The sequence below is a fragment of the Triturus cristatus genome, chromosome 7, assembly GCF_964204655.1.
Source record: "Triturus cristatus chromosome 7, aTriCri1.1, whole genome shotgun sequence".
NCBI lineage: Eukaryota > Metazoa > Chordata > Amphibia > Caudata > Salamandridae > Triturus > Triturus cristatus.
This window is the reverse complement of record NC_140590.1, coordinates 877,643,824-877,656,725: the sequence shown is the minus strand read 5'-3', so window position 1 is coordinate 877,656,725 and position 12,902 is coordinate 877,643,824. Positions and strand designations below refer to the sequence as shown.

Below are 12,902 nucleotides of genomic sequence, written 5' to 3'. Positions count from 1 at the left end.
TATAGTTAGGAATTAGCATTTAAAAAACCTTGCAAATTCACTGAAAAAACCATAGGTTTCACACATGTTATAGTTAGCGGAAATTTTACTGATAAAAAACCAGTGAAATTCCCCCGTTATAGTTAGCGCAGGCAACTATAACTCACGCGACTGCAATCTTCTGCTGATGACATATGTGTCTTTATGAAAAAAAAATATTTGTAATATATGTATAGCTAAAAATGTATGGAAGAAGACATGGGCAAATAAGTGTCTAAATACAGTATTAGCATCAGCAGAGGATTGCGGTCGCGTGAGTTATAGTTGCCTGCGCTAACTATAACGGGGGAATTTCACTGGTTTTTTATCAGTAAAATTTCCGCTAACTATAACATGTGTGAAACCTATGGTTTTTTCAGTGAATTTGCAAGGTTTTTTAAATGCTAATTCCTAACTATAACGTGTGTGAAACCTATGGTTTTTTCAGTGAATATATATATATGTATGTATATATATATATATTCACTGAAAAAACCATAGGTTTCACACACGTTATAGTTAGGAATTAGCATTTAAAAAACCTTGCAAATTCACTGAAAAAACCATAGGTTTCACACATGTTATAGTTAGCGGAAATTTTACTGATAAAAAACCAATGAAATTCCCCCGTTATAGTTAGTGCAGGCAACTATAACTCACGCGACCGCAATCCTCTGCTGATGCTAATACTGTATTTAGACACTTATTTGCCCATGTCTTCTTCCATACATTTTTAGCTATACATATATTACAAATATTTTTTTTTCATAAAGACACATATGTCATCAGCAGAAGATTGCGGTCGCGTGAGTTATAGTTGCCTGCACTAACTATAACGGGGGAATTTCATTGGTTTTTTATCAGTAAAATTTCCGCTAACTATAACATGTGTGAAACCTATGGTTTTTTCAGTGAATTTGCAAGGTTTTTTAAATGCTAATTCCTAACTATAACGTGTGTGAAACCTATGGTTTTTTCAGTGAATTTGTACGGTTTTTTAAATGCTAAGTTACTTTACGCCATTCGGGGCGTGCGCGCCCACTTTACGCAGTTAGTGCCGTGCACGCACGGTGGGCACGCGGTGCGCTACGCGCACCGCCTGCCCACGTTACGCTAGATGGGCCATGTACGCACGATGCGCTGCGCGCACCGTGCGCACATGGAGGACATATGATGCACTTCGTTTTGAAAGGTAATATTTTAATTTTTCGTATATGTTATAAGCCATGCACAAATGGAGCCCTTCGGGCACCATTTGCACACGGGGTGGAGAGAGTGTGGATAATTTTTTTTTTATTATTATTTTTTTTTATATTTTAGTTTAACTCATCTTTAATAAGCCATGCACTCTTGATGCCCTTCGGGCACCAATTGCACACGGGGTGGGGAGAGTGTGGATAATTTTTTTTTTTTTATAATTTTTTACCGTACGCGTACGGTAAGCGTAATCGGCGAAATTAGCGAAAAAATAAAAATTCAGTTTTTGGCCTTGGGGGATCTTTGGGGACTCCCTCAACATTGCTATGAGTGTGGGAGCTGTCTAAACAGCCCCTTTACATGTTTTTGTGCTTTATATTTTAAACATCACTCTCAGTGCGAGAGAGAAAATGGCGGCCGCCGCTTCCTGGTTTCGGCCGATTCGAATGTTTACTAAGATCTAAGAGCCAATCAGAATCGCGCTCGCGCACGCCACCGTACGCGTACGGTAAGCGTACCGTAAGCGCACCGTAAGCTGGCTCAGATATATATATTGATTTAAAGGCTATTTTCTCAGAATCTACTGAACAGATTTACACCAAACCTACAAAAGGCACTTCCTTGACCTGAGGACTACCTCTCTGCCAAATTTCTAGTAATTCTGTTCAGCCGTTCGGGCTGTAGCCCTGTCTAAAGGTCCTATGGAAAAATGCATGGGAAAAACGCGTTTTGGGACCCCCCTTTTATCTCAGCCCCCGCTTGACGAATCCCCCCGAGACTTTCAGGGTAGGAGCGGAGCGTAGCGCCCCACCTATTTTGAAAAATTCGCGAGGATTCGTCGACTGGCGCCAAAGTTATTCAAAATAGAATGTTGCAGTTTCCTATGGAAACGTGGTCCTAACTATAACTACCTACTGGCGACTGCCAGTAGGTAATATATATATATATATATATATACAAATCCCGAAATAAATAATTAAACAGATAAATGAAATAAATAAATAAACCATTTCGACTTTAAAAGGACAGCTAATAAAATGGGCTGTTGGACTAAGCTGCCCATGCAGATTCCAAGCATATATGGAAAAACATAATTGCCGGCTTTAGGAATAAAAAGGCTACATACAAATTAAGATTTCCAAAGAAAAAAATAAACACGTCCCAAAAGCAAACAATGCTTCTGATTGCATTGGCTAAAAAACAGCTTTGAGAAGAAAACACACATTTGATTGAAACCAGGTACATACATGAAGTGCAAGTTTGGTTAATGTTATGCTTTTATGCTTACCTGCTTTTTACCAGTATCTAGTTTTACTTTATCTATTTGATGGAGCACAGAACTAGCTCTAAGCTCTAGCAGAGTGGTTTACAGAAAACATTTTAGTTACAAAAGGAGCATCTCAAACATAGGTGTATTTCACTTATGATAGGATGTTGTAACGTTGTGCTGTAATACAGAAGAATGTGATGGGAAGGAGGCGATGACGTCATTAGGACAGTATTTAAATGGCATGTTTATCATTTCGCGAACATGAACAGGAAGTGCTTGGCCTAGAATCGATAGATAGATAGATAGACAGACAGACAGATAGAGAGAGAAAGAGTGTGTGAGAGAGAGAGAGGGGGAGAGAGAGATGAGTAACTCTGCATTATGAGATATATTTTTCTCAGTATAAGCCCTGATACCATTGCCGTCCAGTGGGCCGTCCAGTGGCTTGGGTAAAAACATGGGCTACGTCATTTGTAATTCAACCAATGATTTTCCCTATCTCTGGGAAAAACAAAACACCTGCAATTAGGGGTGAAAATACTTGTTTAGCTTTATTGCTAATGCATACAGTTTGTCATCCTCATAGTTACCCTGTAATGCATTTCAGTCCCAAACCAGACCTGCGACTGACAAGTGAATGAAACAAACAACTTGGCGTAAAAATACACAATAGTTAACATGGTGAAGAAATATTTTTACATTTTTCACAATGCTCCTTTGACGTATTTATTTTTAAGTACTAGAAATCACTTAGCCATGTTTCACCATAAAACTTCGCTACCTGTTCAAAGAGTTGTATTTCCTAGTTCATTTTCGTTTAAGAGCTTGCAGTTGTAGAAACCTTTGTAAAAGGCATTTTCCATAAGAAGTGCCGGTTAGTTTTCAAATAGATTGCGTGATTACTAGATTTGTGCGATAAGTTACTAAACTGTATCATCGCATTGCTAAATACGAATCATGTATTTATAATGAGTCCTACATTAAAAATGAATGCTACATCTATTACTATCATTTAAAGACCAGATGTAAATGTTTGTGGGGATTTTTTTCTCCTTTTGTTTTCGCAAATCAGCATATCAGTTTCTCAAAATACATGTTTATTTATGAAATACACACTTTCCATTTGGGTTGACACATGCACAAAAAGTTTTGTTTTGTTTTTAAAAAAAGCCCCACTTTCTGCCTAAAAATCAGTTTTTATGCATCGTCCTCATATGTTAGCTGGTAAATTCCTTAGTACTAATACATCTCCTTGACAGATTCTGCCTCACCTACCCAAGTATTTACAGTACCAGCGGTGCCCACCATAATGCTAAAGATGCCTACATAATGCCAAGCATGGCCGCTGTGCATTCCAGTACGATAACTGTCAGTCATGGGCCTTATCATTCCAAGGATGGACAATGTTATGTGATAGATACCCACAATTAGGCAAATCACACTCACATTATGGCAAGGAGTCCAATCATGTTCAACATATGTCAAGATTTAACATTATTATGCAATTGCCAACATTATATCAGGAATAGTCATAAATACGACAAATTTGAACCCGTTATATTGGGGGCACCAGATATATTTGGTGTTCCCTTGCACCAGGAATGACTTCAAAGGAAAGACACTGTCTTTCTAGGAAGGGCACAATGCTGGACACATACACAATAAGTTCACAAATGTGCACGTATGCCTATATATGCGCATAGAAACTTTTAAACAAATCCCAGGCATATATGCTCACACTATCCCCACTGCCTGAAAGAAACAAGGTTGTTACCTGTCCTGCCTCTCAAACCAACTTCTGATCTCATTGGCTACAGGGCTGCTAATGTACAGTTACCACATACCTCCACTCTGTCTCTGGTAAATCCACTCAACTCTGGCTATTGCTGACACCTCCTTTCTGGTCCAGCTTTCACACACTGTATGACTGAGTGTGCTGCTGGCAAAGTGACGTATCTCCATGTAACTTTGCTAAATTCAGAGTGGAGACACGTACCACAGGCTGTCACAGTGTGTGTGTCTGTGTGGCCCTGCAATTAGTTTGCATGGCGGTCACTCCAAGGATACAGATAAGTTTAGTGTACCACTGCCTTCTTCAATGTGGCTAAACCCACTGCACTTACGAGAGCTACCTACTTGCTGCTCCTGAGGTTTTGGTTGGAGATCCCTGGTATATAGCTACCTCCTCATATTTAATGGGCTGTTGCTTTATCGTCCCCCTGGGGAAAAAATATTTTTCCTTGAAATCTGTGCTCTTGAAAACAGTTTTTATATCCTGGGCGATTTTAGTTTCTATTTAGAGGTTGTTACTGACATAAACACTATCTCCTTACTTGATACCTTGAAGATGGCAGGCTTAGACCAAAGGGTCACCAGCTCTACACCTCGGGCAGGCCATACCTTAGATGGCATCTTTACTAACAATGATCAAACCAAAATTAAGGAGATCTTACCTCAGACCTGGACAGACCATTTTGTAGTTATCTTTGAGCTTACAAGGACTCCTAAGGATCAACTCAATATATCTAACAGGGCAGTCAGATCCTACCGCAACTTGAAACGGGTCAACAACACCTTGCTTAGGCGCCAGCTTTCGCGCTAGCGAATAATAATGACGGAAAAGGCAGAACAGGCGTCATCACATTTTAATCAATGGCTCAAGCAGACAGCTAATATAGCTCCCTTTCAAAAAGTCTTAAGTAATAGGAAAACCTGAACACCCCCCTGGTTTTCAGAAACCTTGAGATTAAAAAAGCAAGAGTGTAGAAGACAAGAGAGGTGTTGGAGATTACATTCTAATGATCATGAACTTGCTAAGTATAAGATAGTATTAACTGACTATAAAAATCTAATTCTGACTGAAAAACGTTCCTATTTTTCCAAACAAATTTAGGAGGCAGAAAATTCTACAAAAGAGCTGTTCAGAATGGTAACTAGCCTGTCTACCCTTCCAGGTAAGATAGCGAATAATCATTCTCAGGACATTTGTAACTCACTAGCGAGTCATTTTCAAAGCAAAGTGGAACAAATCTATACTACCTTTGACAATGGTCCAAGGTCTGAGATTCGAGACCCAGGTATCCCGTGACACCCTAATGCTCTGACCTTCAAAGAATTCAGATTAGTAACAGTGGATGAGGTTACCGCCCATAATATACAGGCCAAATCTGGCTCTCCCCATGATCCTTTTCCCCCTATGATTTTTAAACAAGTTTCTGAGATTCTTGGCCCCAGCCTAACTTACATTTTTAACTCTATGTTTGTGGAGGGTGTATTTCCCTCCATTTGGAAGAGGGCATTCATTCTGCCTCTTCTAAAAAAATCTAATCTTGCTGTTACTAATAATTACAGGCCCATTTAACGTCTCCCAGTTCCTGCCAAATTGGTGGAAAAAGTTATGAATAATCAACGTACACAATATTTACAGGAATATAACGTTTTGGATAAATCCCAATTTGGCTTCAGGGCAGAGCACAGCACCGAGACTGCCTTGATAAAAGCCACTGATGAAATCAGAGCAGTCTTGGATGCAGGTGGTGCTGCGGCTCGGTCAACCATAAACTATTACTTACCCACCTAAATGCACTGGGCATAATGGACAACGCTTTATCTTTGATTGCTTCTTTTTTATCTGATAGGATACAGTCAGTTGCCTTGGGCAATTACGGTCCTCAGTTTTTTACTCTCCCCTGTGGGGTCCTTCAGGGCTCTTCAATGAGCTCTACACTCTTCAATGTATAGGTATCTGAATTGGCCGCATTAATCAGATCTTTTGGGATGGCTTTAACATCTTACACAGCCGATACTCAAATCGTCCTTTTCATCTGTAAAAATGTCATATCACCAGTAACAAGATTTAGAGACTGCATACTGGCAGTCAACGTATGGATGAGTTTGCACTGCCTCAAGCTTAATTCAGGAAAGACAGAGGTGGTCCTGTTTGGGAATTTTTTCCCTAACTGGTCACAGATCTGGTGGCCGGATTAATTGGGAACAGCACCCATCCCGGTCACTAAAGCAAAAACTTTGGGAGTGCTTATAGACGATCAAGAAACTTTTACCTCTGACCCCAGAAGACAGCAGAAAAATAGTGATTACCTCTCTAGTCATGGTAAAACTGGACTACTTCAATGAGCTCTATCTCGGAATGCCCTTGAAGCTGATCCATAGATTGTAGATGATCCAGAATTCAGTGGAAAGGCTCCTGCTGGGGATCCCTAAGTTTCAATAAAAAAGCAAGCACCTTCAGAGACTGCATTGGCTTCCATTCAAGGGTCGCAGTAAGTTTAAGGCCTTATGTGTTGCATACAAGGCACTACACAGCACCGGCCCTCAGTTTTTGATGCAGTCATTACACTGGTACTCCCCAAACAGATGTCATAGGTCTGAGGGAGCACAACTGATGCCTTCTCAGAGATTCTGTAAGGCTAACTGGGGTGGGAGAAGCTTTACTGTGGGTGCTACAAAACTCTGGAACACCCTCCCCTTCCCCATCAGATATCTTCCATCTTTAATATCCTTTCGTAAAGCCCTAAAGACCTGGCTATTCAATGAATAGTGCACCTGCCTTCTTCCGGACTGTTAGCGCCAAGACACCGATTGGTGTTCATGTGCTGTATAAATCTCAGTAACATAACATAACATACCATAACATCTTCTGCCTAAATGTACTGGAATCAAGGTAATACACTTCCACTGTCTGGGAAGCTGTTCTCGCCTTCCATCTGGTGCTAATGCAACCAGATATATTGAAATGGACCCTACCCTGCTTTGCAATTAATAGTGTGATCCAAATGGAAGGCACTACTCCAACATTTGCAGAATATCCTTTTAAACAGGCACATAATTTCAAACGTATATTATTACAATATTTGAAATATAACAATCTCTCCGGCTTCCTCTGAAAGTCATAGAATGCAGCCTAACAATACCTAATCTTCTCTACCTCGTATAATAGTCCCATCAACCATGTGCAGAACTCACACACCCCTACTAATGATTGCAGCTAACCATCAACAATTTAGTCACTATAAAGAAGCTAGAATGCTTGCATGGAATGGTTTCCTTTGAACGCACAAGACTAATCCCAGTAACTAACAGTAACCAATAACACTGGACTAATCACTAACCTTGGGTTCCGGAGCAGCGTGCTGCCCAGTAGTATGCGCTATATAAATGCAATGACAATTACTGTCTTTAGGACAATTATAAGCTAAAAGAGCTCTGCCTTAATGTGGCTGCCTAGTTAGTATGTGGCACATAACAATTAGATACATGATGAACTATTAGAAATCTTGATTAAATGTAATCTTTATTTATAAAGTACAGAAGTTCAATCTACTTCCTAGGAGGCAAATCATATAGGTCCGGCTGTTGACAGATGTTTTGGGTGTATAAATTAAGGTGCTTGAAATAATCTTATACAAGAGGAAGCTAGATATCCATATATGTTCTTGTCTTTTTTTAGAACAGACCACGTTAATTCGAAGTCCCAGTAACCTATTATGTTTGTTTTATGTATGTATTCCTTAAAGGCAATCATAAATGTTTTGTCTGTCATTGAGAAATTAAAATACTGGATGTTCATTTTGGTACATTCCCCTCGGATATGACAGCTGACATGGAATTCTGCTATGTGTATTCATGCATGATTGTACCATGCGTGGTGGTGGAGGGGTCTTGCCTTATGTATGGTAATAAAATATTACTTTACGTTAATGAAAAAAATAGAAAGTCTCTGTAAAAAACAAAGATTAAAGTGATGTTATAATTAGGTATGGTAATATTTTTTTATGGTTATAACCTAAATAAAAACCACTGAAATTCAATAATTATAGATACTTCAAGCAACTATAAATCATGCCCTTACCATGCACGGATTATGACCTCACATATTGCAACACTCATGGCATGTTCTGTGACAGCATTAAAAACATTAATGATGACAACTGAACTGATATCAGTGACAACAAAACTGTGCATACCGGGGGCACAAGGTATAGTTACTTGAAATAACTCTAACTGTTGAGTCTCAGAGTATTTCTCAGCTTAAAACGTTACATTTAAGCTGACTTTTTTACCCAACTATAACATCACTATAACCATTGACTGTTTCAGTGAAAACAATTGTGCTGTGTAAACTTAGAAAGGATATTGTTTAACCTGTTTAACTGTGCAGATCTTTTATGTTGAACCTTGTAGATGGAGTCTGGAATTAGACAAAAAGAAGGATTTGCGGGTTGTTCTTTCTTTAATATTAAAAAGAAGGAACGTGTCGTCAATTAAAGGAAACCTTGTTCTAGACTTCATATTCATATATTCTACAGTGTTTATGAAGACACAACAACTGTTTCAACAATCACAGAATTATTATTAGGCCACATAATGCTTGGCTGTATTATTAAGGTTGCACACTCATCAAATAGAAAGATGCAGCTTTTGTGTTAGGATTTCTACAATTAACATGTATTAAGCATGAATTTACACATGATATGATTCATTGGAGGATTATTCTCCTTTTTCTTATCATTTCGAAAAAAGGCTTCTGAATCTTAGTTTTTATTGAATCAACAGGCCCATCTGGGTTTGAAGGTTGGCAATTATCAAGCAGTTTTCAAAATCAATTAAAATGCAAGTGCATGAACATTAAATTTAATATTCATTTACGTGGATGTATACAACATCGAAATTGATTGTGATTTTAAGCAATTAATTTTCCTTTCTTAATATATCTGAAATTTCCACCAAGGAATCAATTTATCAAAATATAGTGTAGTATCACTCAAGGGCCCTGATCCAGACATATGTTCCATCCAAATTCAAAAGATGGGGATCAAATAAGTATTGCTCCAGTACTTAAATACTTTGAAATTTGCATGGTTTGATGCAACTGAAAATAAAATATGAAGGAACAAAGAGGTAGGAGATTGGTCAGGCAATGGAAACAGTCAAGCACATGAGAGACACCATCGAAAAAAAATAAAGCACAGCAGAAGCATGCATAAACCAAGTACAAATGAAGTACTGCAAACAGAGAAGTTATCAAATGCCTCCTTATCTCAAAATAGAAAGTCTGAAGATATAAGACCACTATTCTTGAACTTTTTTGGAGAAAATCTGGTTGTTTACGAAGATATTGGCAGTGGTTGATATGTACATCTGTGACCACACAGAATCATTAGCTGTGCAATATGGCAGTGGTTGAGAAGGTTACGTGTTTACTTACTACAGCAGAACATAGGAGGGACCATGTTCCAACATAAGTGCATATAAGCCAACTTCCCTTCAACATGGAGGATTGCAGGACATACGTTGTTCTACTTGGATGACACACATCTTTACAATTTCTCTCCATAAATCATTTTGTTCTAAACGACCTTTCTTTCCCACCGGTTCAAATGGCATCTTGTTTGGGTGCCTTTCCTAAGAGGCAAAGCAAGCTTCGATAGAGCAGGCAGAGCCGCCTCAGCTATTTCTGGGGGGCACACTTCCCTGTACTAGAGGCCCTGCAAAGATGGTGCACACGTTAACAACGCGGCAAGGACTTCCAACGGTCAGCGCGCCTCCTGTTTGATAACTTAAAAACACCCTTCGAACGCAATCCTAAACTGACATTGCTAAGGACAATGAAACGGGCAGGACCGTCTGCTCAGATGAGCACAACCTTGTAACTCCTACATTATCCGAAATATTGTGAAATGGAAATGCGTTGCATTTGTTTGTTTCGGATTCAACAACAGAACTAGAAAATCACCACCCCATGGAAACTCAACTGCAAAGATAAAACACATTTCAACTTGTGTTCTTTGCAAAACCATACTAGTGCACTATGTGTCAGCACCATATTACACATGATTGATATGTATCACAATTTTATTTTTGCAGAACTTCAGATGTTCGTTACCAGACATTGTTCCTCAGAGAGCAGGGAGATGTGAAACTAGGGTAAAGTTTTTTCTCACAAAAAAGCACGTCAACAGTATCTTACCAACAAGTTCTAAATATTACTGAAGCAATAAAAAATAAAAGAAAATCTGTTTAGAAGAAACAAGATGACAAAAAAGCCATGGAATCCATTCTGATGAACGGTGTGGTGTGGTTTTATTGGTCTTGTGACCATGCTGTGGTAGGATGAGAGGCTGCAGATATAATCTGCTGGAGGATGATTAAATGAACTGTCTGCAAACATTTATCCCTCAATGCGACACTTCATCAAATTAATTTTCAAGTTGAAATAGTGATAACTCTACAGGCAAATAAATAAACAAATAAATATATGCAGCTCCAAAACTGATGATCTAACCAGGCACTGAATAACATAAAACAAATGTTTAACTGTAGGTCACATTTTTGTTTACAACCTGTCTGGACAAAGAACGATGATTGGTTAGGATTCAGGAAGTGGTTTCATTTTACAATATTTGGTTGATTGAACGGAGAGTGGCAAAGTATCAGTTCACAATGCGTAGTCCATGTGGTCTGCTCGTGGCAGCTTGTCCATTCCAGTTACATGTCCAACTTCCGAACTATTACAAAATGGCAAAGATGCCGGTAATCACTCAAAGTTAGGCAAACACCACATTCAGCCAAATTCAAATGAATATGCACTCGTAGCCTGTTCAAATTCAACTGATTATAAATGGTGCAGAAATTAAACCCCTCTCAAAAATAAATTTTTGCAGAAGTGATTGACCTGTGCAGTTTTTTATACATAATATTTAAATGCCGAAGTAGTACCTTAGGTCAACTTCGGTATTGAAGTCTCTAAATGTGCATGCATAAGGAGAAGGAAAGGAATGCTCCAAAAAAAGTAAAAGAGAAAACGTGTGGAACCCGGTTCCATTTACAGTTATCGAAGCATAGATACAAAACAGAGGACAATGGTTGTTGATTCTGTACCTTTGCTCCGTTTATTTTGACCCAAGAATAAGATGCATGCACTAACTTCAGACTTTATGCACTACAAGGTATTAAAATATGTACAACATTTTACAAGTGTTCTCTTCGGGGCTGTGTGGGAAGCCTCAAGTGTCGGCAACTCAAAAAGGAAATGGGTCTCAGTTCGCCAGCAGGAGGTTGAGCCTCCGAACAGGACAGAGTTCAAGCATATTGTATACATGACGCTTACAACAAACCATGCGGTGATTTAGCCAGCAGTTCGGCCAGCCGTCTCTTGCAGCCTGGCATTAGTGACAGAATCCTGTGCTTGAAATCAAAAGTTTTTTATCTCCTTTCTCTGTGCCTTTGACTTTATACTAGCAGAGATGTGGTTAGCTTCCTAATCCAACTGGATGGTCTTACTTGAAAAGAAAAATGTCAAATATTAACTCATCAACCACGTTAACCATATGGTGCTTTACTTTGACAAATGACGTGATTATCTATGGATGATACTATATGGGGCGTGGCAGCAGGAGAAATTGTGCCAAAGGGGACTTTAGAAATAGATTCAGAAAGGACATCATCTCTTTAAGGGATTCAGTGTGTACTGCAAGGCTCATGTCCCTCTTTCATTCCTCCTTTCTTTCTCCATTTTTAAAGGTAAAGATAAGATACCCAGTATACCAAGTTGAACAAACAGAAGGCAGTTGGGAAGAAGATCCGAGAGTAGGAGTCAATTTTGGCGACACGAATATGTATCCTTCCATGCCTCCATGCGCCCGATCGACAGTCCTCGAAGCAGCAGAAAAAACTGGCACAATCCTTGCCATCCAGGCATTCGTAGCCGTACTCCTCATCCCGCTCTTGCAGATGTGTTGCGTTGTTCATTTGAATTGTCGCAGACCTGGGGCGGATATCAATAGTTGGTGCCTATATTGGGGGATAAAAAGGGTCGAGGGGTGGAGTAAAAGAAAAATGTATTAGTGTTTTTCAGTGGAACTGTGTGCTAATGTATAGCTCCATAATGACCCTACTATGTGTGATGCCCCTTTTCAATCAACCAGTGTATGAGTAACATCTACAGTGCAGTGGATTTTCCGCAAGGCCTTTTAAAGGCTTGCATGTGTTGATAAAGCAGGGAGAGTAGTATTATGTGCTCGTAGCTCTACTTTCAAAATGTAAGCGTGTTGGACCCTCATAAGAACATTGCACTTATGTGTCAGAGGAGCGGGAGAGGAGGAGACCTCAATGTTCTAACAGATACGTTTTTTTCTCAAAGCATGCATGTTGTTGTTTTCATTAGCTGTAAAGCTTTGTTGCTAATAAATAAAGAGATATGATTGCTTGCTATCATTGATTGTGTTTAATAAAATAACAAGTTTCTTCCCATAAATCACGGGGACCATCTACATTTTTTAAGCAAATATTTATAGCTTATGGGAAATAAGGTAAACAGAAAAGACAATACTTCTATAACAAATTTAGCCTGTCATTAGGTGATACATCTGGTTTAGTTCTCAATGTACGGCTTTCTATC

At 39.0% G+C, this 12,902-nt stretch overlaps 1 protein-coding gene across 2 annotated transcripts in view; it reads right to left on the bottom strand.

The window, feature by feature from the left end:
* Positions 1–3,060: 3,060 nt before the first annotated feature.
* Positions 3,061–12,902, bottom strand: part of GABRG2 (gamma-aminobutyric acid type A receptor subunit gamma2) — a 510,299-nt gene continuing 500,457 nt past the window's right edge. For both annotated transcript variants that reach the window (XM_085617829.1, XM_085617830.1), the window contains one exon: positions 3,061–12,295. In XM_085617829.1, the coding sequence (XP_085473955.1) occupies positions 12,020–12,295 (276 nt within the window). In that variant the 3' untranslated portion in view covers positions 3,061–12,019. The remainder of the gene's footprint in view (positions 12,296–12,902) is intronic.